The 24,343-nt window shown below is 39.9% G+C and overlaps 1 protein-coding gene across 4 annotated transcripts in view; it reads left to right on the forward strand.

Annotated features, from left to right (window-relative positions):
* ino80 (INO80 complex ATPase subunit) overlaps nucleotides 1–24,343 on the forward strand; it is a 69,780-nt gene that overhangs the window by 4,245 nt on the left and 41,192 nt on the right. For all 4 annotated transcript variants that reach the window (XM_062045141.1, XM_062045139.1, XM_062045140.1 and 1 more), the window contains exons 4-27: nucleotides 13–173; nucleotides 252–310; nucleotides 389–535; nucleotides 3,995–4,115; nucleotides 4,198–4,403; nucleotides 4,475–4,528; nucleotides 4,602–4,805; nucleotides 9,675–9,879; nucleotides 9,948–10,015; nucleotides 10,141–10,368; nucleotides 10,441–10,521; nucleotides 12,642–12,737; nucleotides 13,197–13,256; nucleotides 13,338–13,480; nucleotides 14,598–14,682; nucleotides 14,766–14,883; nucleotides 14,982–15,067; nucleotides 16,596–16,763; nucleotides 16,826–16,959; nucleotides 17,042–17,109; nucleotides 17,186–17,279; nucleotides 19,045–19,255; nucleotides 21,102–21,242; nucleotides 21,723–21,948. In XM_062045141.1, coding sequence (XP_061901125.1) covers nucleotides 13–173; nucleotides 252–310; nucleotides 389–535; nucleotides 3,995–4,115; nucleotides 4,198–4,403; nucleotides 4,475–4,528; nucleotides 4,602–4,805; nucleotides 9,675–9,879; nucleotides 9,948–10,015; nucleotides 10,141–10,368; nucleotides 10,441–10,521; nucleotides 12,642–12,737; nucleotides 13,197–13,256; nucleotides 13,338–13,480; nucleotides 14,598–14,682; nucleotides 14,766–14,883; nucleotides 14,982–15,067; nucleotides 16,596–16,763; nucleotides 16,826–16,959; nucleotides 17,042–17,109; nucleotides 17,186–17,279; nucleotides 19,045–19,255; nucleotides 21,102–21,242; nucleotides 21,723–21,948 — 3,164 coding nt within the window. The remainder of the gene's footprint in view (nucleotides 1–12; nucleotides 174–251; nucleotides 311–388; nucleotides 536–3,994; nucleotides 4,116–4,197; nucleotides 4,404–4,474; nucleotides 4,529–4,601; nucleotides 4,806–9,674; nucleotides 9,880–9,947; nucleotides 10,016–10,140; nucleotides 10,369–10,440; nucleotides 10,522–12,641; nucleotides 12,738–13,196; nucleotides 13,257–13,337; nucleotides 13,481–14,597; nucleotides 14,683–14,765; nucleotides 14,884–14,981; nucleotides 15,068–16,595; nucleotides 16,764–16,825; nucleotides 16,960–17,041; nucleotides 17,110–17,185; nucleotides 17,280–19,044; nucleotides 19,256–21,101; nucleotides 21,243–21,722; nucleotides 21,949–24,343) is intronic.

The following is a 24,343-nucleotide window of genomic DNA, read 5'->3' on the forward strand; positions in this document are numbered from 1 at the left end:
TTCTTTCTTTAGTGATGACAGTGACGACAGTGATGGCGCTATCGGGTCCGGGCTCTCCATGGACACCTGCTCTGGGCAACACACCACTATAACGGTGAAAAGTGAGCCGTGTGACCTAGGGGAAGATTCCCCGGAAGGCAAGCCCCTCAATGGCGTCCTACTGCAAGCTCACGGTAAGACATTGCTCTCAAATTGTACACATGCAGTCCTGCTGCAAGGTCATTCTATTCATAAAATGTCCCACTCTGCAGAACAAAAGACAAACTACTACAATTTCTCCAAAATGAAGAAGAACCGCAAATGGCTGAAGGTAGGCGCCATGTCTCATCCTATCCGCATGTGCACTGAGTGCGTGCCCTGACTTTCAACGCCCGCCCCCCTCTTTCAGAGCATACTGTTGACCGAAAACACCACGGAATCGGACACAGACTCAGACGACTCGGACTTCAGTTTGTCGCGGGAGGAGCTCCACGACATGCTGAGGCTGCATCGCTACACCAGGCAGCACCAGAGCAAGTTCCACACCGACCCCGAGGTAAAGTACCACACTGAGACGGTCAGCTGCTGCTCAAAGAGATGCGCATGTGGGATGGTTCATCACATTTAAGATCCTAAGGGTTCCAGTCCAAAGTAAACAATCGCAAGCTTGTAGACATATTATTCACTATTTCCAATTTGATCAAAATATTAACGTTAATCTTTGCACCAATGTCTAACTCAGGGGTGTCCAAACTATGGCCCGCGGGCCAAGTGCGGCCGGCCGGCGTCTGCTGTTTGCCCCATGATATGTCACAAGTTAAATAAGAAGTCTGCCCCGCGATACGTCCCAAGTTCAATTCAATTAGCTTACAGCCTAATTAATGTGTCACCATCCTAATGGACAATATAAGTAATTTTAGTCAATGACTAGGAGTTTAACTATGAAATGTTTGTATCATAGCATCGATCTATATGATCCAATACAAATAAAGTATAATCAACACAGAAAGTTAGCACACATGGTCACACAAAACACACACGACCTGCTCACTGAACTTTGTGGGCAATGTAAAACATGTCTAAGCAGTATACACAATTTTGAATTATATCCATGTAAATCCACTGCAAAGCATGATGGATAATACGCAAAACACTCTCTCCAAACTTTGCCATGTTTGGTGTATTTTAGCAGCTTGATGTTTCTGATTGATCACAAAACTTAAAGGCGGTCGTCACATTAAACAAAACAATTGGTAATAGTCAAACTTTCACATACTCTTAATATTCAATAATTTATTGTTTACTATTCTTGGTCGTATTTCCTGGTTGAGCATGTTGATTAATTGAAGCCGTGCTGCCACCTAGCTGAAGGCTTGTGTATCGTTCAAGAATGAAAAAAGACGCTAATACTGGAAGTCCCTTGCCTCTCATGCCCCCCCCCCTGACACTTAACCGCACATCTCCACGGGGTCTTACCCCACTATTTAAGAAGTACTGGCCTAGTGGTTAGCGTGTTGACCTGGTTGTTAGTGTGGTGGAGTTAGGGTTAGCATGGTAGCTTAGTGGTTGGCGTGTTGACCTAGTTGTTAGTATCTTTACCTAGTAATTAGTGTGTAGGCCTTGTGCTTAGTGTGTCGTCTTGTGGTTCGCATTATGGCCTCGTGGTCAGAAGATCAAGGTTTTGAATATTTCTGAGTGGTGTTTGCATGTTCTCCCCGTGAGTCTAGTCCAGCCTCTTCCCACATCCCCGATTATGCATGTTGTGTGTGTGAATGTGAGTGTGAATGTTGTCTGTCTGTGTTGGCTCTGCGATGAGGTGGCGACTTGTCTAGGGTGTACCCCGGCTTCCGCCCGAGTGCAGCTGGGTGAGGCTCCAGCACGCCCTGTTACCCAGAAAGGCAAAAGCGGTACAAAATGGATGGATGGATGTAAAGGGGACCTATTATGCAAAACCAACTTTTCTAACCTATGGCTACAGACTTTTGTGTATTTGGGATCTGCATTATTTCCCAAAATTTAAAATCAAACCACGGAGGCATGGTGGAGATATTTACAGGATAAAACAATTTTGCCTTCCTTCATACTTCCTTCAAACAAGCTGTAGGGAATTTGCACAACTTGTGACATTTTTCCAACACTTGATGTCAGCAGATATCGCCATATATAGTGGAGGTTTACCCGAAGAGCTGACATTGTAATCAATAAATTCCTTAATTTTCTCTATCCTCTTGTACGGCAGACTGGCTCGTACACACACCTGCATCCTCCGCTGTTGTCATTTCTTATACAAAGTAGCATATAGTTCTAACTTATATCTGTCAGTAGACTCCATATGGAAGTGCTAAAAACTACATCATGGCTGACGGGGAAAAGACACAGTCAAGGGGGCTTGGTATGGAGGAAGACTTGAGCGCGTGATGTAAGACCGCCCACAAAACGATGCATTCTAAAGACACAGTCAGAAAGTGGCTCGAAAACTGTCTGTAAAACATAATCTATGCAAAATTTGGACCAAAGAACCACCATTACATGTTATGTAAGCCAAAAGGAAGTGTTTTAAATGTAGAAAAAAATCATAATACGACCTCTTTAATTAATTTGATACTTTTCAATTGTAGCATTGCTGTTTGTATAGTCATATGCAAAAGTCAGCTGGGATAGGCTCCTTTGTGACCCTCTATGGCATGGGTGTCAAACTTTGGCCCGCGGGCCAAAAGTGGCCCGCCGTGTAATTTCACTTGGCCCTTGAGGCATATCAAATTAACACTAGACCTGGCCCACCGATAATATACAGCGACTGTGCCGCGGTAACACCGCATTCACCGCTAATTCTCATACTTGCCAACCCTCCCGGGAGACTCCCAAATTTCAGTGCCCCTCCCGAAAATCGTCACATCCGCTTTTCACCCAGTCCGAGTGCTGGCCCAGTCACATAATATGTGCGGCTTCTGCATGCACACACAAGTGAATGCCCCCCCCCCCAACCCCGCCCACCTCAACCGACGCACGGAGGGGTGAGGGTGCGTTTGGGTTGGTGGTAGCGGGGGTGTATATTGCAGCCCGGAAAAGTTAGGGCTGCATGGGAATCTGGGTATTTGTTCTGTTGTGTTTATGTTGTGCTACGGTGCGGATGTTCTCCCGAAATGTGTGTGTCGTTCTTGTTTGATGTGGATTCACAGTGTGGCGCATATTTCTAACAGTGTTAAAGTTGTTCATACAGCCACCCTCAGTGTAACCTGTATCGCTGTTGATCAAGTAGGCGTTGCATTCACGTGTGTGTGCGTACAGAAGCTGCACATATCTTGTGACTGGGCTAGCACGTTGTTAGAATGGATGAAAAGCAGACGTGACGACAGCTCGTAGAGGACGTTAAAGGCAGTGCCTTTAAGGCACGCCCCCAAGACTGTGGTCCGGGTGGACTACGAGATATAATGACTGATGAACACCTTTGTTCGATAAAGAAGGTTGCCTCAGCTCAAAGCCTGAGCCCCGACATTAATGAACTAGCATCCAAGAAAAGATGGCAGGTATCTGGCTTGGGCACATCAGATTAGATCAGTGTGTTGCAAACTGAGCAGTTTAAAGTCCTGAATGGTTGGTTTATTCATTGTTATTTTATTTTCAAATTTATTAGCCTGTGGAAAAAGTTAATGTTGATATTTACCTCAGAAGGCTGCAAATAGAAAAGAGGCATTCAATTTTTATTTAAATTGTATTTGATATGCCATTGATATTTTTTAATTATTATTATTATTATTTGAAACTCGATTTTGCATGTCACTATAAAGTTATATAAGCCTTGCTTGTTCAATATTCAATGCAAAATTTGTTTGGGTCCCTATTAAAAGGTTAATTTTGTTCAACCTTGGCCCGCGGCTTTGTTCAGTTTTAAATTTTGGCCCACTCTGTATTTGAGTTTGACACCCCTGCTCTACGGGAAAACTCACAGTTCTCTCAAATGCAGTTTTTTTATATGTAAAAACGTATTTTTGTACGTAATATTTTTATGTTGCAGCTTCAGCAGTACCAGTTCTACAGCACAGGTCTTCTCTCCGCTCAAGACCTGTTCCGCGAGCAACAGCGCCACCTGTTGGGCCCAAAGAAAAAGAAAATCAAAGATGAGAAGAAATTCAAAGGTGAAAAAATATGTGCTTGTATTGATAATCTCATCAAGCTAACAATATTCGCCAAACATTGTTTTGGTGTTTTTCCTTCTAGGAAAGCTGAAAAAAGTAAAGAAGAAAAAGAAACGTGGCGAAGCAGACTTTACGGACGATGGTCTTCCTTATTTCAACAAGACCTTTGCTAAGTTTTCCCACGATGCACCAGTGCTGATGGTGAAAAAAAAACATCTGACTGTGGAGCAGCTGACTGCACGACGACGCAAAGTGTGGCTGACTATTGCCAAGAAGGAGATCCCCAAGGTGAGTCAGCCTTTTTAATTATTTGCTCCTTTTTTCTGAGGTTTCATCATCTTAGCTTTTCTTTTCTGTAGTCTTTTAAGCAGAAGACCTCCGCTAAGAACCTTGTTTTGACCAATGCTAAAAAAGTAAGTGACTTTGCAAAGACCCCAACGCACGACAAAAACATTGCAGCTCAGTATTTAATGGTGCCATTCCTAGTTGGCGCACCAGTGCATGCGGGAGGTCCGACGCGCCGCCATCCAGGCCCAGAAGAACTGCAAGGAAACGCTGCCCCGCGCCCGCCGCCTCACCAAGGAAATGATGCTCTATTGGAAGAAGTACGACAAAGTGGAGAAGGAACACCGGAAGAGGGCAGAGAAGGAGGCTCTGGAGCAACGGAAACTGGACGAGGAAATGAAAGAGGTAGGTCTAGTATTCAAGTCCCATATTGTGATGTTTATCTGAATAATTAGCCGATAATGTAGACCAGGGGTCACCAACGCGGTGCCCGCGGGCACCAGGTCGCCCGTAAGGACCAGATGAGTCGCCCGCGGGCCTGTTCTAAAATAAAAAAAATTAAAAAAAAATTATTTTTTTTATTTAAAAAAAAATTAAATCTACATAGAAAAAACACAAGATACACTTTCAATCAGTGCATCAACCCAAACAACCTCCCCCATTCACACTCATCCACACCCACTCACACAAAAGGGGTTATTTCTTTCTGCTACCAATATTCTGGTTCCCACAACATAGACAACACATCTGCAAGGGACACAGTCCCTGAAGCACACATGATTGTATAGGCTGCTGGTCCACTAACATTTTCATTAATTACTATTTTTTATGTAATTATTTTTATATTGTTTTACTTTATTTTTTATCCAAGAAAATGTTTTTTATTTATTTATCTTATTTTATTTTATTTTTAAAAAAAGGGCCTTATCTTCAACAGACCAGGTTGTCAATGAAATTAGATTTGTTTAAAGGGTTTTTTAAACCAGGCCCAGTCCAGATAATGTCCAAGTCGGACTCAGCAACACACACCTTCATTCATGTACACAGAAAAAAATTAGGGAACACAACAGATTGCATATAATTTATAAACAAAATTACATTTTCAAAATAAGCATTTATGTACAGTCCAGATTATGTCCAGGTCACTCAAATTAGGGAACACAACAACAGATATCATGTAATCTATAAACATAATTATACTTTCAAAATAAGCCTTTGAGGACTTCTCATCTTTTTTAAAAATGTTTTTTGGCATCATTATCGTTTTCAACCATGTAACTTTCTAAAGTTAGAAAATACTGAATAAATGTTTTAAAGAAAGTAATACTAAGTGAATATCTGTTTTTGGCCTTAAAAATAAACATTTTACCGAGTACTATAATTAAATTGACTAAATCATGATTGTCAATGAACTCTCCTAAAATAACAGAAACCACATTAACCTTCATAAACAAACCAATCCTTAAACACATTTTTTCAACTTCCACCCAAAACAAAGACACAATATGACAATACCAAAACAAATGCAGGGTGGATTCAGGCTCCTGACAACAAAATCGGCAATCATCTGACTCTGTCATATTCCATAATTTTAACATTTTCCCTGTGGGTAAGAAGTTATAAATAATTTTAATTTGAAAATAACGATTTTGCACATCGATAGTGGTTTTATAGATTAGTTTGAATATGGCATCCCATGGCAACGGGCAGTCAAAAAAGTCCTCCCATTTTCCATTTGTGTTGTATGAGGCAGCCTTCAAAGATTTCTTTATTAAATAAAAATTATATATTTTTCTATTTATTTTAGTTCCTTTTTGCCAACTAGAATTTCTTATTAGAGGTTTACAAACTAATAATTTAGTAGTTCCATAATTAATTATTTGTTTCCATCTTTTCCCAATTACTCCAGTTAGTTGATAAAATGAAAAGCTTGAGCAAGCATCACCATACATAGCTCTAAATTCATCATACTTCATAATTTTACCATTCTCATTGATAATATCATTGACAAAAATGATTCCTCTTTCAAACATATTTTTCCAAAAGAAAGGCTTTCCATCTATTACAATATTAGAGTTCATCCATATTAACTGCTGCAAAATATCGTCTCTTTTTTCTGGCACATAAAATTGAAAACACCACTATGAGTGGATTGTTTCCTTTATGTTTCCCAGCAGACTCTCTGGGAGGGGATCACTTGTAAAAAAGGATACAATTTCTTTTGATACAGTACATGTTTTCTGTCCAACAGGACATTTGTGTACCACTCAATGTTTAAATACATCTTTGGAACAATTGATGCTTTTAAAGACAGACACATAGCTTCAAGGTTGAGAAGTTTCAGGCCCCCATATTCATACTCTTTGTACAAAACCTTTCTTTTAATCTTTTCTGGTTTGCCGTTCCAGACAAAATCGAAGACCCTCTGCTCATAAATCTTAAAAAAGTTTTGTGATGGAGCTGGTAATGACAAAAACAAATAAATAAATTGAGGAATAATTAACGAGTTGGCAATAGACATTTTACCATACAAGGTTAGGGATTTCCCTTTCCATAATTGCATAATTTTGTCCAGCTTTCTTAGTCGATTATCATAATTTACTGAGCCTAGATCTTCTAGATTTTCTGGGACAACAACACCAAGTATGTTAACTGGTCCATCTGTCCACAAAACAGGCACTTTGCATTCCATTCGAAAGGACGTTCCCTTTAGATTTCCGATCCTTAACATTTTACATTTATCATAATTAAGCTTAAGGCCAGATTGCTGTGAAAATATGTCCAAAAGATTAAGAAGGTTCCGCAAACAATGAGGAAAAATCTTATCTTTGTGAATCAGCCTTTTCTGACATGAACTTGATCAAGAACAAACACAGAACATGCCTCACTGATGCACATCGCAAGACTCACTCAGAGTTGCAGTGTCAAGTTACACACCAGAGTACAACACACTAGTTAACAGCATGCAATGCCAGGCTTCCCACTAACTGACAAAGAAACAGATAACAGATTTGGTGTCCAGTTCAAAGTGTGACATGATTTAAAAATTTGAGAGTTTACTTTTGTATTTTACATGAGTTATTATTTGTACGAACATGGTGCAAAGTAATTCATGATTTGTTAAAAAATATTAGTGGCTAGCTAGTTAAAATGGGATATTGTGATTTCACAAGACTGTCTTAGAAGTGATCATTTGAAAATGTTCAATTTGAAAAATGTGCACTTAGAGAAAATATAAAAATAAAGTGTTGCATATTGATATTTATCTGTTTCTATATATATTCATTGTGAGAAATCATTAAGATGAGTGTTTCCACAAAGATAAATATCATTAATTATTAATAATAATCAATCAATCAATCAATCAATGTTTATTTATATAGCCCTAAATCACAAGTGTCTCAAAGGGCTGTACAAGCCACAACGACATCCTCGGTACAGAGCCCACATAACAGAGTTAAAGGTAAATTGAGCAAATTGGCTATTTCTGGCAATTTATTTAAGTGTGTATCTAACTGGTAGCCCTTCGCATTAATCAGTACCCAAGAAGTAGCCCTTGGTTTCAAAAAGTTTGGTGACCCCTGATGTAGACTGTTGAACCCTCGGGGCACCAAGGCGGACTTTTTTGTCCTTTCAGTAAAAGTGTGCTTTATTCTGGCCATAACTTTTATGCATGATTTTTTTGACTGATAATTTATTTTTTGGTTATTCGATTGACAGAGGCAGTTACCAGCTTAGTTAATATAATCACCTGCATTGTGGCAAATCAACTACATTTCTTAGTATCTTGACCTCATAAAGTAGCATTATCACTGGAAGACGAGGCTAAACATGTTTCACACAGTACCGTAAGAGTAAGCCAGGAGCAGACATGCTATTGCTAAGCTAGCTCGAAAAAACACAAGAAATAATTGTTTCAAGAAGTCCACATTTTTATTTACATGTTTACAAAAATAAGAAATAATTCCCTGGACACAGGAGGTCTTTGAGAACAAAAACCAAAGGATTTAAATGAGTAGTAGTTGGTACTTTTTACTTTTTTTTTTAGGTATTGTGTACTATTGACTTTATTGTGATCAAACCGTAGACAATAAAGAAGAAGTTTAAATATTTTGATGATATTGTTACACTGTTTATAGCACTTACCATAAATACCCATCCATCCATTTTCTACCGCTTGTATATTGAACATTTCATAGTTAATACATGTGATCGGTATCGGTATTGTTATCGGCCGATTTCACTCATTGGTATCAGAATCAGCAGCATAAAACCTGATCAAAATACCTCTGTTTTTATACATTTTGGATTCATTTATTTTTTTATTAGTTTTTTTGTCAAAATCTCTCAATCAACTTCAGCCCTAAACAAAAATATCAAACATGTAATGTTTTTATTTAAATATTTAAGGCCTTTTGATGAAATTATGTCAGATTTGTCAATTATAATTATTTGAATTTTTTTTTTTTCTGTGACATTATCTAACCAAAATGCTCGCAAAAGGTTTAAAAAAAAAAAAAAAAGACATGTTTGAGATTTTTGTGTAGGACTGATGTTTGTTGAGAAACTTCAAAAGTAAAAAAAAAAAATTGTAAAAAATGTTTCTACTCCCTTCAAAAATATAAGGACTTGTATGTCCCGTTTGGCTTAAAAGATCATTCAAATCAAATCTCCCCAGAGGGTTAAAAGTGCTTTTAGTACGTCTAACAGGGAACACAAGTTTATGTGTGTAGCTTTAATACTACTGAGCTGTGTTTGTCTCCATCCGAATGTGTGTCTGCAGAAAGCTCAAAAAGCACTATTGTGTTCTTGATAAACTTTTGACACCTGTCCAACATAACAGCTGTCATATATCACATGCAACAATGTAACCTGAAGGAGTTTGACAAGAGCACACAAACTGCTAGCATAGCTATGTGAACTATTTGCTATTGTATTATTTGTAATATTGTAATATTTCCTACGTTATATGCTAAGTTAGCATATACACTAAAGAACAACAACATGATCAAACTTAAAGTTTTTACCTACACCTACTTTAAGATGTGTAGTGAAGACCAGGGATAGGTTTTCCATTCATGAAAAGCCAGGACTTTAAAAGCGAGCGCTCTTCTCTCAAAAGTGAAGCAAACAAGTGAGGCAGATGCTATATTTTTCTCAAGTTTGGTGCTCATAAACAGGCTGTAAGGACACATGTTACTGTTAGAACATTGCTTTTGCATACTAGGGGACTTTTGACAGCCTTCTGACTGTATTTTCCGTCTGTTGTTTCAGGCCAAGCGCCAGCAGCGCAAACTCAACTTCCTCATCACCCAGACGGAGCTGTACGCCCACTTCATGAGCGGCAAAGCCTCGGCAGGCGGCCCGGGAGGAGATGAAGCGCAAAAGGAGATTCTAAAGAAGATGGACGACACCAGCGGCAACAGGAAGATCGACATCGGAGGAGGCGTGATGGTCAACATGAGTCAGGAGGACTACGGTATGGTTTATGTATACATATCTATATTTGAATAGTCCTCTGGGTCTAAACAGATCATGTGATTTCAGACAGCGAATACTACAAGTCTCAGGCCTTGAGCAACGCCCAAGAGGCCTACCACATCCATCAGGCGAGAGTAAGACTAAGAGTAACATTTTAGCTCTGTTTAGAATATCCCACCAATAGCACTTTTTGTCATTCCAATGTGAATGTAATACAAAGAAGAAATAAACTTGCATGACTGTTTTCTCTCTCGCTCAGACCCGAATGTTCGACGAAGACGCCCAGGACAGCCGGCATGCGTCTCAGCACACTGCCACTGCCGGGGCGCCGTCCTCATCCGCCACTTATGGCTTTGGCGAGAGCTACAGCCTGTCAAATCCGTCCATCCAGGCTGGTGAGGACATCCCTCAGCCCACCATCTTCAACGGCAAGCTGAAGGGCTACCAGCTGAAAGGCATGAACTGGCTAGCCAACCTCTATGAGCAGGTACTACATTTGACTTCTGGTCATGAATCAACGTTCATGTCATTATGTAATGGTTCCTTCTTTTCTCTGCAGGGCATCAATGGCATCCTAGCAGATGAGATGGGGCTTGGGAAGACGGTCCAGAGCATCGCACTGTTGGCTCACCTAGCAGAGGTACTGAAAGACACATAGAGGGTTTGCTAAAAAGATTTTATTACATTAAAAAAACTTCACTTTAGTTGCTTGATGGTTTGTGCTTGTTGCAGCACTTCCGAGCTATTTATCATCTTGTCCAGGAGGTAACGTTATTGGTTGCTCATGTAAACTGTATTTCCTCATAGAGTGGCTTGGAACAATTATTTACTTAACTGCAGAAAGTACCAGACTCTTATTAGGCACGACAAAGGTTTATTTTCAGGGTGCTGGGGGGATACATTTGTCTACATATGATCGAAATATTCAGTAGGTAGCCATTCCTTGGCACTGGTTGACTTCCGGTTTTGTTTTATATTCTTACTGAATGTTGGTATTTAGTTTGGCAGATAGGTAAAACGTACTTTAAAATGTTGTCTGTCTATGTATGTTGGCCCTGCGATGAGGTGGCGACTTGTCCAGGGTGTACCCCGCCTTCCGCCCGAGTGCAGCTGGGATAGGCTCCAGCACCCCTGTGACCCCAAAAAGGACAAGTGGTAGAACATGGATGGATGGATGGAAATTTAGAGACAAGTTGTTTGATTGCTTCCAAAGGAAATGAGTGTAAAAACAAGCACGTAAAAGAAATAAAAGAAATATACACATGACGCGCAAAAACATGTAAGAAGCATTTTAAATCAACAATACAGCCTGATAAGAACTAAAATAAGCAATGAAACCTTAAAGTAAAGAAGTTGAAACTTATGCCGCTAGCTTGGCTAACATATTATGGAGGCTAACAGAAATTAGCATCGCTTTCGCGATCATTTTAAACTGCTACAAACCTTTAAACAATGAGATTTGGGGGGAACAAAATTGATACAAAACTACATATGATCACATGCATATACCGGTAGTCCTGGAATTGAAGATATGACCGACTTTCTGTTGTACTAGGCTAGTCTGGTTTATCAAAAAAATCCCAACCATTGGGTTGACCTGACACGATTAGGAATGTGTGTGTTGCTCGGATCATATGTTTTTTTTGTGTTACTAATCAGCGCATCGTGAGGCAAAGGGCCATATGATTTCCACGTAAACGGAATCGCGGACGCAATCACAAAATTGGGCAATAAAAATGGAATCTACGGTTAAATGGTAAATGGTAAATGGGTTGTACTTGTATAGCGCTTTTCTACCTTTTTTTAAGGAACTCAAAGCGCTTTGACACTTTGCAGAATATCACGTTAATTGACATAAATGTGAGTGAAATGCTCTCATCATGAGGAGAAGGAACGTTTGTCTGAGGAAAGCATGTGTCCAGGACCTCTCCTTTGTCTGCGAAACACTAAACCGCCCCTTCCTGAACTATAAACAATGTTGAGATGGCCACTTGAAACACCGACAAAATCTGCGAACAAACTACAAAGCTAATGCTAGCCAGGACAATCGGTACACCTGTAACACTCATCTGTTTGTGATGCAAGCTTAAAGGGGAACTGCACTTTTTTTGGAATTTTGCCTATTGTTCACAATCATTATGAAATACATGACGACAGATGGATTTTTTTTTAATGCATTCTAAATATTAAATAAACGCAAATAAAAGTCTTCTTACAGCGGAGCTAATGGGAGCTCCACTATTTCGCTCATAAAATCCGATAAATAACCATTCAGAAAGCGCCAACAACACTCCATTGACATTTCGTGATTTGATTATTAACCAAATATTAGTGACATTGTTATTATAAGCACTAACACAGACAGACTATTTTTTAGCGGCGACGTGATCACTACCCTGTGTGCCGATGTTTACATCATTGAGTGGTCTGCTGCTTTATCGCTTCCCTGCGCCCTGTAAGTTTATTGTAGATCATAAATCATGCATCTCATCTGGACAGAAGGTAGCTGGTGATATAATCTGACAAGTTTGACCGCTACATAGGACCTGGAACTGGCGAGAACGACACAAATAGCGCTTGTGTTAATTTTCCCCCAACGATGTGTTTGGACCTCAAGTTGTACTACTTTTTGAGCGTTCAACATTAGAGGATCTCACATATTATATTAGCGTTAGAGTCGGGGTCTCTATTTATGATTACATATGGCATCCACTCACTTGATTTCCAGCTGTCATTCTTTCTGTTTGCTCTTTTACACAGAGAGACAACATCTGGGGTCCTTTCCTTATCATCTCCCCAGCGTCCACCCTCAACAACTGGCATCAGGAGTTCACACGCTTTGTGCCCAAATTCAAGGTAGGACACCTCTTTATATGTTGAAGCTCACTAGAGGGCAGTGTTGTACTGACTGTGTGGAAATATGACAAACTTGTCATTTCACTGCAACATTTACACACACACACACACACACACACACAGTGTCTGGACAATAAATCAAGTCCAGTGTATTTTGCTAATGAGGTGTGAAAAGAGCATATTACACTTTTGAAGATAAGCTTCCTCAAAACCTACAGAACACAATTGAATGGCGCTGCATGTTGATGGATGTAACGATGCATGAATTCTTTTTACGTTCACATTCATCAGAAACACAGTGAATCAGACGTAATGCCTCCATATTGCCTCTGGGAACATCGCTGTGCTTCTGTTTTTATAAGGCTTTTGATGCTGGCAGCTTGAAGTTGATTCTCGCGCCAACAGACGAGATGTATCCAAAATCTGGTGTACGTACGTATTAACCGATTTGTCCCTCAGGTGTTGCCGTACTGGGGAAACCCTCATGAACGTAAAGTGATTCGTAAATTCTGGAGCCAGGTCAGCAAGAAATGACAAAAAAACTTCTACTCCTTTCTTCCCGGATAACGTGATCTAAACCTAGCTGCCGTGTGTTTTTAGAAAACGCTGTACACTCAGAACGCACCGTTCCACGTGGTGATCACAAGCTACCAGCTGGTGGTCCAGGATGTCAAGTACTTCCAGAGAGTCAAGTGGCAGTACATGGTTCTGGACGAGGCGCAGGCACTGAAAAGCAGTACCAGGTGAACTACAATACATCAAAATAGTTTAGATCCTAGGCTTCACACGCTGTTTGAAATTCATGAACGAATTGGTACTTTTGGACTTCATTGTGCTTTAAAGTTGCAAGAAATTCCACTGATTATTAGATTAATTATAAAAATTATTTATTTTACAGATATTTATTGAACTAAATAGCTGGTTTGTTAAATAGTATGATTTATGTAAATTGATACCCACACTTACAATATACAGTATAGTTTATTGCTATAACAGGGCCTTAAAAAACATTAAATAGTTGAATGTTGGTCATTTTCGAAAAGTAGGTATTACATTTGATATGAGGCCAAGCCAGTGCAGCATGCATTTCCCTGTATTTTTAACAGCAATTTTATTAGATATAGAGTAACAAAGCAAAATTTTAATAACTGCTGGTTCAATATGGCTTCCAAAAAGACCCCTTTGCCGAAATATAGTCATAATTTTTCCACTTAAAGGTCTTAAACATGTCTTAAGTCTTTAAACTTGATCTTGAAAAATGTGTAAACACCCTTATACATTTATACATACAGCATACTACAAATCAGTGCTCTTCAACAGGGGGTCTGTGATCCTGCAGGTTGGTTGTGGAATTTTTTTGTTGATTGGACTTTAAAAAAATATATGTTTATATTCCTCCTGCAATTTTTTATTTTTTTTTTACAAATTTAAATGTCTGTGATTACACATTGACATTGTGTGTCTTGGACACAAGGAGAAATGACAATTAAGACTCTTAAATCTTGAATTGAATCTGGATGGATTTTGGTAGTTGCTTAATATAGAGACAGAGTTGCTAAATTGGCAACACTGATCCCTCCTACTACGTCTTGTTATTCTCTGGCAGATCACGTGCTTATGAGCTGTTAAGGAGTTCCGATGCATACTGCCACAGGTAGCGCCAAATGTATTTGTGGCGTTTCAAATTTATAGGAAATTATTATTGAATAAAAGTATGGGAAACACTCTACTTATCTACTACTTTCCACAGCTTAAAGTTGCTGGAATATTTTTGATGGAAATTGCATTGTTGAAACCAGCACACAGTGATCATACTTTTTAATTATACGCGTGTTGTTTCACCACTTTTATCCTTTTCAGCGTGCGGTGGAAGATCCTCCTGCAGTTTCAGTGTCGAAACAGGCTGCTCCTTACAGGCACGCCCATCCAAAACACAATGGCGGAGGTACGTGTCTGTGTTCTTGTAGCTTGTAGATGTTTGTTTGTTTGTTTGTGTTCCAAATGAACCTCCGCCTTTGTTGCGCTCAGCTGTGGGCCCTGCTCCATTTCATCATGCCCACATTGTTCGATTCTCACGAGGAGTTCAACGAGTGGTTCTCCAAGGACATCGAGAGCCACGCAGAGAACAAGTCGGCCATCGACGAGAGTGAGTGTATTCTCCCCCCAGCCTCAGTTAATTTGTTCCGCAAAGACCCCAAGTGGACCTTTTTAATCTGAATGATTCGCAATTGTTTGACGTTTCAGACCAGCTTTCGCGACTGCATATGATCCTAAAGCCTTTCATGCTGCGCAGGATCAAGAAGGATGTGGAGAATGAGCTATCAGACAAGGTAGAGCGCACACTTCCTTTTTTACCCTCCAAAACTCTCAAATTAAATGGTCTCTTTTCAGTAATGGGGTTCTAAAGTGGATGGCAATAACGTATTGTACTTTGTAAACCTGCATCTTTCCTCTATTAGTCTCCTGAATCACTTATTGACAAAGTAATACGTAGCGATAATGCACTGACACGATCAAAAGGGTGTCCATGTTGGTGGTCCCCCTTTGTGGGAGTATAAAACCATTCAAAAGTTCAGCCCTCACTCATTTGTCTTTCTCCACTCCTCTTTTTCTGTCCGCCATATTTTTTGACAATGAGTTGATTCATGAATGTTAATTAGCTCACTGCAGTTCTGCAAGTAGGAATCATTTCTTCCATCATAAGTACTTGATTTATCTTGGCTTAAGAATGTAATTGGAGAAACTTTGGATTGCATTTTGGATGTCTCTAATCTAATGGATTAGTGTTACAGCCCTGACGGGGAATCAAGCTTACACAGCCAACACAAAAGCCAGCAGTGTTAACCACTAAGTCATAAGGGTCAAACTGATATAAAACAATTTGTAAGTGCACAGATATTTTTTTGTCATACAATTGTAGAAATAAATGAACCACTTTTGACGTAATAAGTGAATCCCATAAATCTTTACTTTTATGTAAAATATGTATTGCCAAGAGGATTTTTTTAACTGCTGCGCCTCATGAAAGTCACTTTTTAACATTCTGAATTGTCACACAGGTGTAAAAAAGAAGTTCACCACTTTCGGTAACAAACTATAAAAGTAAGAACACACTGCCAGTATTTACTTTCATTTCAAAGGTGAAACGTGAGGGTGACTTTTGGGGCCTCATACTAGGAGTGTCCCGATACAACTTTTTGTTTTTGAAATGATACCAATATTGGAGCCTTGAGTATTGGTTGATACTGATATTGATTTGACACAATATCAGCATGAATAATAAATACTTTTATTGTTTTGTAGTTTGAAATGTTACAAAAGGTTTGACCAAGTGAAATTAGTGAAACGGAGAACAATGGTAGGTATGAAAAACATTAATCTATTTATCAACTGTCTGGAATGAACCTATGCTGTCTTTAAATTTAAAAGGAGTGGTTATTGTTTGAAGTGAAGTGGTAGTTGTTTCTTTGGCAACACCTGAAGTTTAGCTCATAACGCAGTAAGTAGAATGATGCGGACTCGTTTATTACTGGATACTTTGTAACCATGTTTGCCTTTTGTAAATTACTTGACTAAAATATAAGAAAAGACCAACCTTGTGTGCTTATTGGACAACCTTATTGGAGAGACTGATATCTAATATATACCTCATATTTGTCACTTTTTTAACATTCTGAATTGTCAGACGTGTAAAAAAGTCTATAACTTTTAACAGTAGGGAAAAACAAAACAGTCTAACATTGACAACAGTCGTGAAATAATGTGATGTAACAGTTACAAAAAGAAAAATGTAGTGTAGGGTTCTACCATCCTCCATACAAGACAAGTCAATCCACTTTGTCCTCCTCCCGCATCTAGATTGAGATCCTTACCTACTGCCAGCTGACGTCTCGACAGAGGTTGCTCTACCAGGCCCTCAGGAACAAGATCTCCATCGAGGACTTGTTGCAGTCCTCCATGGGCACGGCACAGCAGGCCCACAGCACTACGTCCTCCCTCATGAACTTGGTCATGCAGTTCAGGAAGGTTAGGATTTTTATATATTGCTTGGTACATTAGGGTGGCTTCACATGGTCTTCATTTTGCAGGTGTGCAATCACCCTGACTTGTTTGAGCGCCAGGATACTCGCTCTCCTTTCCACATGTCGCTCACACCCTACGTCCTGTCCAAGTTTCTTTACCGCCACGGCCTCCTCCATGCTCACAGCCAAGCCAAGGACAAGTAAGCTATGCTAGCGCAATTGCAAATGTGCTATGAGCATTGGTCAGTATCTATGAAAGCCTACTAAGTTTCTCCACATCAGGTTACTGCGAGTGCTTCTGTCTCCCTTCTCCCCAAACAACATCCAGCAGTCTCTCTTTCACAAACGAGGTTAGTGGCTATTGAGCTTAAACCACCTGACCCACTTGCTCTTCTTCTTTTACAACACCCTATGTACTGACCTCAGGGGATGACCAAGGGAAATGTTTTTCATTTCTACGCTTTATCGACGTGTCACCGGCCGAGATGTCCAACCTCATGCTGCAAGGCAACTTAGTCAGGTATGTCAAATATAACAGAATCTTCCTGGGAACCAGCATTCCCTGCAGTGGACATTCATTTATTGAAGTACACATTTTAAGGAAAACTAGTGCTGTTGTGTTAGATGGAGCCTGTGTAACACTAGCGGTACCCATACCGCAGTTTTAGAATCACTTGTTTATTTCAATTTAACATAGTAAATTAAGCATTTTACGGGCACTCATGATTTAAAACGTTTATAAATGTGTCCCTCGCTAATTGCGACTAATTGGTTGCAGGCCTGACTGTGGTAAACACATTTTTGCAATGTAGGATTATTATTAATAAATCCAATATTTTTTATAGTTCTAGCATAAAAAATAGTTTAGGACTTTGTAAATATACGTTTTTAACATTATTAGCATCCTTAAAGCATGGAATAACACCTATATAGTCACATTTACACTGGTTTCACCCAATTTAGTTGCATTGAGTGAAGATCTTCTTACCAGTACTGGGAGGATCCTTCAAGTGTCATTGCCTTGGCCTTTGTCAAGGCATCCATCATAGCCACTACGTGTAAATACTTCATCATATCCTGTGTAATTTCTCTAAGTTAGAATTGAGCTTCCATGTGCTGAAACCACAGACGTCTACTGTTTTTCAAAAAGTAGGTCCACTTGATCGGCGTGGACATTAGCCACGGCGTCAGTATTGCTTGTCCCGCTGCGTTTTTCCTCGCTGTTGTCATTCCACATTGCTTGCGTCAAAATTTCACCAATGTAAATATGTGTTAGCGGTAAGGAAGGAGTCAAAAATTAAGTGCATAGCAATTTTATACTCTCTCCTTATGCAAAACCAACTTTTCTTACCTATTGGTACCTGTTTTTGTGTATTTAGGATCTGCATATTTTGTGAAAATTTGAAATGAAACCAAGGAAGTATGGTGGAGATATTTATAAAACAATATTGCTTTCCTTCATACTTCCTTCAAATGAGCCATTTGGAATTTGCCCACTTTGTGACGTTTTAAAAATTGGTTACGTCACCAGATATCGCCATATATGGTAAAGTTTTACCCAAAGAGCTTTGCGCAAGTCCGTCACTGTAGTTTGACGTTGAAGTCAATAAGTTATTTTTCTCCATCCTCTTGTTGTGGGGCAGACTGGCTCGTACATGCACATGCATCCGCTGCTGTTGCCATTACTAATACAAAATAGCTCACAGTTCTAACTTACATCTGTCAGTAGACTCCATAAGGATGCGCTAAAAACTACAACATGGCTGACGGGGAAAAGAGGCAGTCAAAGTGAAGGCACAAAAATAAGACCGCCAAAAAAAACGGCGCATCCTGAAGAGCCGGTCGCAAAGCGGCTTGAAGATGGTCTATAAAACATAATCTATGCAACATTTTGACCAAAGAACCACCATTACATGTTATGTAGATCACAAGGAGGTGTTTTAAATGTGGAAAAATAATCATAATGTAACCCCTTTAACATGAAAGTAAACATGACACTAGATATTACTGTTAAAAATGTATTCACTTCCCAGAAGTCCCGCTGAATATCTTTTACTGATCGCCACAAGATAAATGCTGCACTGTAATACCTATAAAACATAAAAATGACAAAATTTAAGACAAAAATATGTAGAACATGTTTTTTTTTTAATTCTGCGATATAATGAAGCCGGAATGTGACATGGGACGACTGTAATATTTAATCTACAGACTGCTTGAAAAGCTTAAAAATGTATTTGAAGTTTTTTATGTTGCTATCCTCATGCTGCTGTTTTCTTCCACAGATGGTTAGCTCTTTTTCTGTCTCTGAAGGCAGCTTACCGGCTGCATTCTCAGCGGCTGTTTGACCTCCAGGAAGAAGCCAACAATGAAGCAATTGACAAGAGTACGAGGTTACGGAGGTCTTCAAGTCGGCATCTGTCTCGCAAAGACCTCATCCTATGGATCAACAGACCCACCTCCTTCCCCAACACGCACTCTAGCCCTGTGATACAGGTAATAATTACCTTTTGTTTTATTGACAAATGACATAGTGGGACCATGTAGGACATTTTATCCTCTGCCATTAGATGGCGCTATGTATCTGTCATTTCTGCATCTACACATACCAACTACACATACCAAATGCTCACTTACTATTAAGGCGTACTAAACTGGAAACACTGTGTCTCTGCGGGAAAGACTATTATCCACAGCGCTGCAGTAAATTTATCCTGCTGCGTTGTTCAGCGACCGCTATGCCGCTACCATTAGACACCTACATCACATGTTTGGAACGCCACTGACATAAACACTTTGGGTTGGCAGTTGACCACCAACATGCTGGCAACATGGTGAATGTTCATTTGGAATTGCCAGTCTGTTGTAGCTTTCCCAATTTACGTTAGGAATCCTATTCAATTTATTGCACAAAAGAGTCACATCAAGAAACATTTTCAATATTTTTGTAGACTTTATCCATTTTTGACATACAGTCTAACTCTGCACTTATCCAATGTAATATATGGCATATATCACATACAACAAGGGATATGTACAAAATGTAGTACCTTTTATAGGTATTGACCAAATTTGGTCAGTGGTACCGATTCATGTAAGATCCACTGGTACCATATTTCCATACCTTTTTTGTATTTGACATGGCAGCGAAACAAGACTTTGGGGTGGTCTTGATAATGTTGCAATTTTCCATGCCGACAAAGCAAGCATGCCTGATAGAAAGCATTCACAAGTACAGTAACACAACACTTTTGTAATATGTTAGCTCAATGCTAATTTACATCGGATATGCCATATGCATGCTTAGCATTAGCCCTTTTACCTGGCGATTTCAACACCTCCAAATTTGGTATTGAAAACTGCAACTAAGATGCATATTAAAATCAAACATCTGGGGTGTAGTAAGTACAATACTTACAGTACAAACACTTTGTGGGACTCAACCAAAGACTGCCACATTCGATTTTATGGCAAATACTATTTCCTGGCTCAGGCAACACACCATAGCTTATACACTACTGCCTTCTGATGGCAACTGCATGCAAAGTCTTCTATATGACACTTGTAAATGACTCAGAAGTGTAAAACACCCAAAATACAACAACTAGACAGCACAGTAATCATAAGCTCAATGTTTATTTTCTGAAAAATACAAAAAAATGTTATTAAGGCTCCAGCACCCCCCGCTACCCCAAAAGGGATAAAGCGGTAGAAAATGGATGGATGGATTAACACATAATTAACATTTATTAACATATAAACACACACAAAAGTAAAAGCCACCGATCCCTCCATACGACATAACATCATGGGGAAGCCAGCCGTCCAGGCCAGCTGTTGCCATGCCCACTTTCCATATACTTCCAGAAAGGCTTGGCTTTTGATGGGCTGGACAAAGCCCAACATACTTATCTTAGCTTCAATATTGTGTAATGTACTGTGACGTTACCACAACGAATGAGGAGAAAGTCGTGTCAAACTGTCGCCAAATAAGCTGATTATGAACAAAAGTTAAACACATTCTAGTGCATTTTTACTCAGTGAAATGTAAACACTAATGTAAATTTTTGACGACTTCTTTTTCTTTGTATTAGGGAAAGCTGAGTTTCCCATGCAATCTTAGAGCAACCGCCACTGTGTCAAATGTAGTGGTGGACTGTCACAAGTAAATAAAATTTGATTTTTCTCACGTGGGGTGGTGTTCATAAACTGGCTGTAGGTACACATCTTACTCTTAGAACATAATTAAAAACACTTTTACATTAGAACATACAGTTCTATATACATTTTCTGGGAAGATTTGGGCCTCATTATATATAAACCAATTTCTGCTGTGCTCCAGAACCTGGTCTTCACGGCCCTCAGGCCCGGCTTGGTGGGACACTCGGATGTGACGATCCGCTGCAGACGCTCCTCCACCTCCAGGTTGTGGACCTGCCAGCCCACGCTTCCACCCAAGTTCCTGCTCAGCGCCACGCCCAGGGTATGCGTATGTTTATGTGTGCACGGCTTGTTTTGGTTTGTGTTTGTAGCGTGTGACACAGACGAGCGTTTGAGTGGTCGTAGAAATGGCAAAGGCAAAGCCCACTAAACAATGAGACGCTGTTATCTGTGACGTGTGTGTGTATGTGACGTGTGTGTGTGTGTGTGTGTGTGTGTGTGTGTGTGTGTGTGTGTGTGTGTGTGTGTGTGTGTGTGTGTGTGTGTGTGTGTGTGTGTGTGTGTGTGTCTGTCTGTGTGTGGTAAGGGAGTGGGGGCGACTACATTGGCTTCCTGCTGTCTTTAAAACAAACACAAGTTAGCCATCAGTTGCTCAGCTTCCCGTTTCCTTAAAAAAACACACGGAAAATCTGCTGATTCAGTAAATCTACACTGAACTTAAAGCGACAGTTTTTAAAACGAGACTAAGAAAGTCTCCATAATGCCAAAGTATCTCAATTGTTTCTTTTTTTTGGTTTCCTAGGTGATCTCAGTTCCCATGGAGCACTATTCCGCCGATCGCAGCGCCGAACACAAATGGCGGGAGACGCGCGTTGGCGGGGGCACAGTCTTTAAGGAGTGCTTCCTGTACGGCACGCCGGAGCTTGCCTGTGATTGGCGCCAGAGGGCCCGTGCCTTCTTCCCGCAGTGCCCTGGCGGCATCATGGCCCTCTACCCTCAACACGGTTGGTCCTACATTCGCATACCAGGTAAGGCTGTCTATTTTACATTCTACTACTGTATATACTGGCAAAAAATGAGCATTAAAAATACGACATCTCTCACTTCATTAGGTACACACAGGAGCAATACAAGATTTACCATCACAAAATTACCTTATTTCCTCAAATAGTGGCCTTAACTGTGATAGATACTAGACTTCAGTTAATTATTTCTACTTAAATAAATAAACAAACACATCAAATACACAAACTACTAGGACCACAACACACAAGGATGAAAATATCCATAGGCACATACAGTAATTGTAGAAATACATACATACAAATGAAGCCCCCCCCTGTCCCATTGAGTAACTTAACCCTAATAAATACTATATAAGTCCAAAACATTAATATTATTTGTAGTGGTACTGTACATGTTTGTCATTGCGGTTATACTCTGTACTGCAACACACTGATGTTTGTGTACCTACTGTAGTGGCCGATAAATGTTCTTTCCAGATTGTTGTGCTTCTTTACTGATAAGGCTCAGTTGTTTCCCACACGCACGCCTCATGTTTCTTAGTGGACTCGCGGCCCGTGGGAAATGCCACACAAAGTCCACTCGGGGTTAAAAAAGTCGATCATATCAGCAAACCTCTACCTCTCGACTTACGTGTCATCACAATCGCTTTTCCCCAAGAGATTATGTGCGTGTGTGTGCTCGGAGTTCCAATGGTGAAAGTGGTCAAAGTGGAGGCTGATTGGTTGCCGGCCCCTCGCAAGCAGGGCTGATTGATGTGCGCGAGTCGAGAGGCCACTGCAGTGGCACACACAACAATTCCCCTTCTCGCTGACCTGCTCAGCCCTGTTCGTCGTGATAAAACTGCCTCTGGCAGACATTGTGTAGATCTCCAAACAACAGACAAGTCTCTTGGTAGGGAAGGTGATCAGGCGTGTTCTTTGTGTTCACTTTTTTTTAGCACTTAAAGACACAAAATTGCCTCTCAGTAGTTTTAGCAATTCCTTTTCAACTGGCGGCCCGGGAGCCTAATCCAGCTCGGTAATGACACCATTCCTGCCCTCGAGTTAAGTTCAAAACATTAGAGAAAAACATTTTTGCTGCAAATTTCTATAAACACTAAAGTGGTCCAGTTGTATAAAGCAGGGGTCCCCAAAATGTTTTGCATCACGGACCGGTTTAACGTAGGCATTATTTTCAGGGACTGGCTTTCCACTTGTGCAAGAAAAATACAGCAAAAATAAGTGCTTGAAATATACAACTCACTATAACGCTGAATTAGTAGAAGCCCGGGGCTTGTTTCTTTGGGATGAGATCCCCAGCAGGTTACCATCAACCTGCTGGTTACCATCAACCTGCTGGGGACTGCAGATGGAAATCAGCCTTTGGCTACAATCCGTCACATTTATAGTTTATATGTTCACTAATGTGCATTGTATCATGTCACAAATAAAACAAATGGCAACTTCCTATGAGGAGTTTTATTTTACATTTTTAAACAAGCTTATTGGTGTGTCTAGTTTGACAAGCGAAAGTTAAGTCGGAGAAAATGCATCCATCCATCCATTTTCTACCGCTTATTCCCTTGGACAAGTCGCCACCAGTCGTTTATAAATTATTTAATGTTTTCTCTGCGGTAGCAAATGTGTCACGGACCGGTACCGATCCCCGGACCGGTGGTTGGGGACCACTGGTATAGAGGAACTTGGACTACTGTAAACACAGTGGCAGATCCATTCATCCATCCATCCATTTTGAGATTTAACCTTGCTAGCAAACATAGAACCCTGGAGTCATAACTTGTGATATACTGTACATACCTAAGGCGTTCCTCAAGATCCCCGTTTAAGTCCACTCATTTTTGGAAGTTACACATGTTTTTATTTAACGTGATTTATGTAACTAAGATATTGCTGTAGCTTGTTTACTTCAGAAGGTGAACAAATAACTACTGCTTTATTTGTTCACCTTCTTTATTTATCTTGGTAGTGTCCCTCAAGGTTCCTTTTTAGATCCTCTCTTTATCATCATTTAGGCGATTCAAACTGGTGTCCCAAAAGTTCAGTTTCAAAAATCAGATTCTTAAAAACACAAGAGTGCTGTGATTGAGATTATCTTTGACTATCTTTTTTGCAGAAGTTTATTAAAAACAGCAGAACGCTCCTGTAATTCTGACAAAATAAACAGACTAAAATTGAATGTCTACTGTAAAGGACGCTGGTTGTCCGGAAAATACAAAATAAGACTATTAGTGAAGGGAGATGTTTGGCCCACCCGCTCCTTAGCTTTATGAAATTGTGGCCCCATAAACCATTTAGTTGAATATTCCTGCTGTATATACTGTAAGTATATTGTACATAACAGCATCACTGCTGTACTTGTTATTGACACATTTCCATGAACACAAACGGGTACTGCAAA

This window comes from Entelurus aequoreus, linkage group LG04 (assembly GCF_033978785.1).
Source record: "Entelurus aequoreus isolate RoL-2023_Sb linkage group LG04, RoL_Eaeq_v1.1, whole genome shotgun sequence".
In the NCBI taxonomy this organism is placed as follows: Eukaryota; Metazoa; Chordata; class Actinopteri; order Syngnathiformes; family Syngnathidae; genus Entelurus; species Entelurus aequoreus.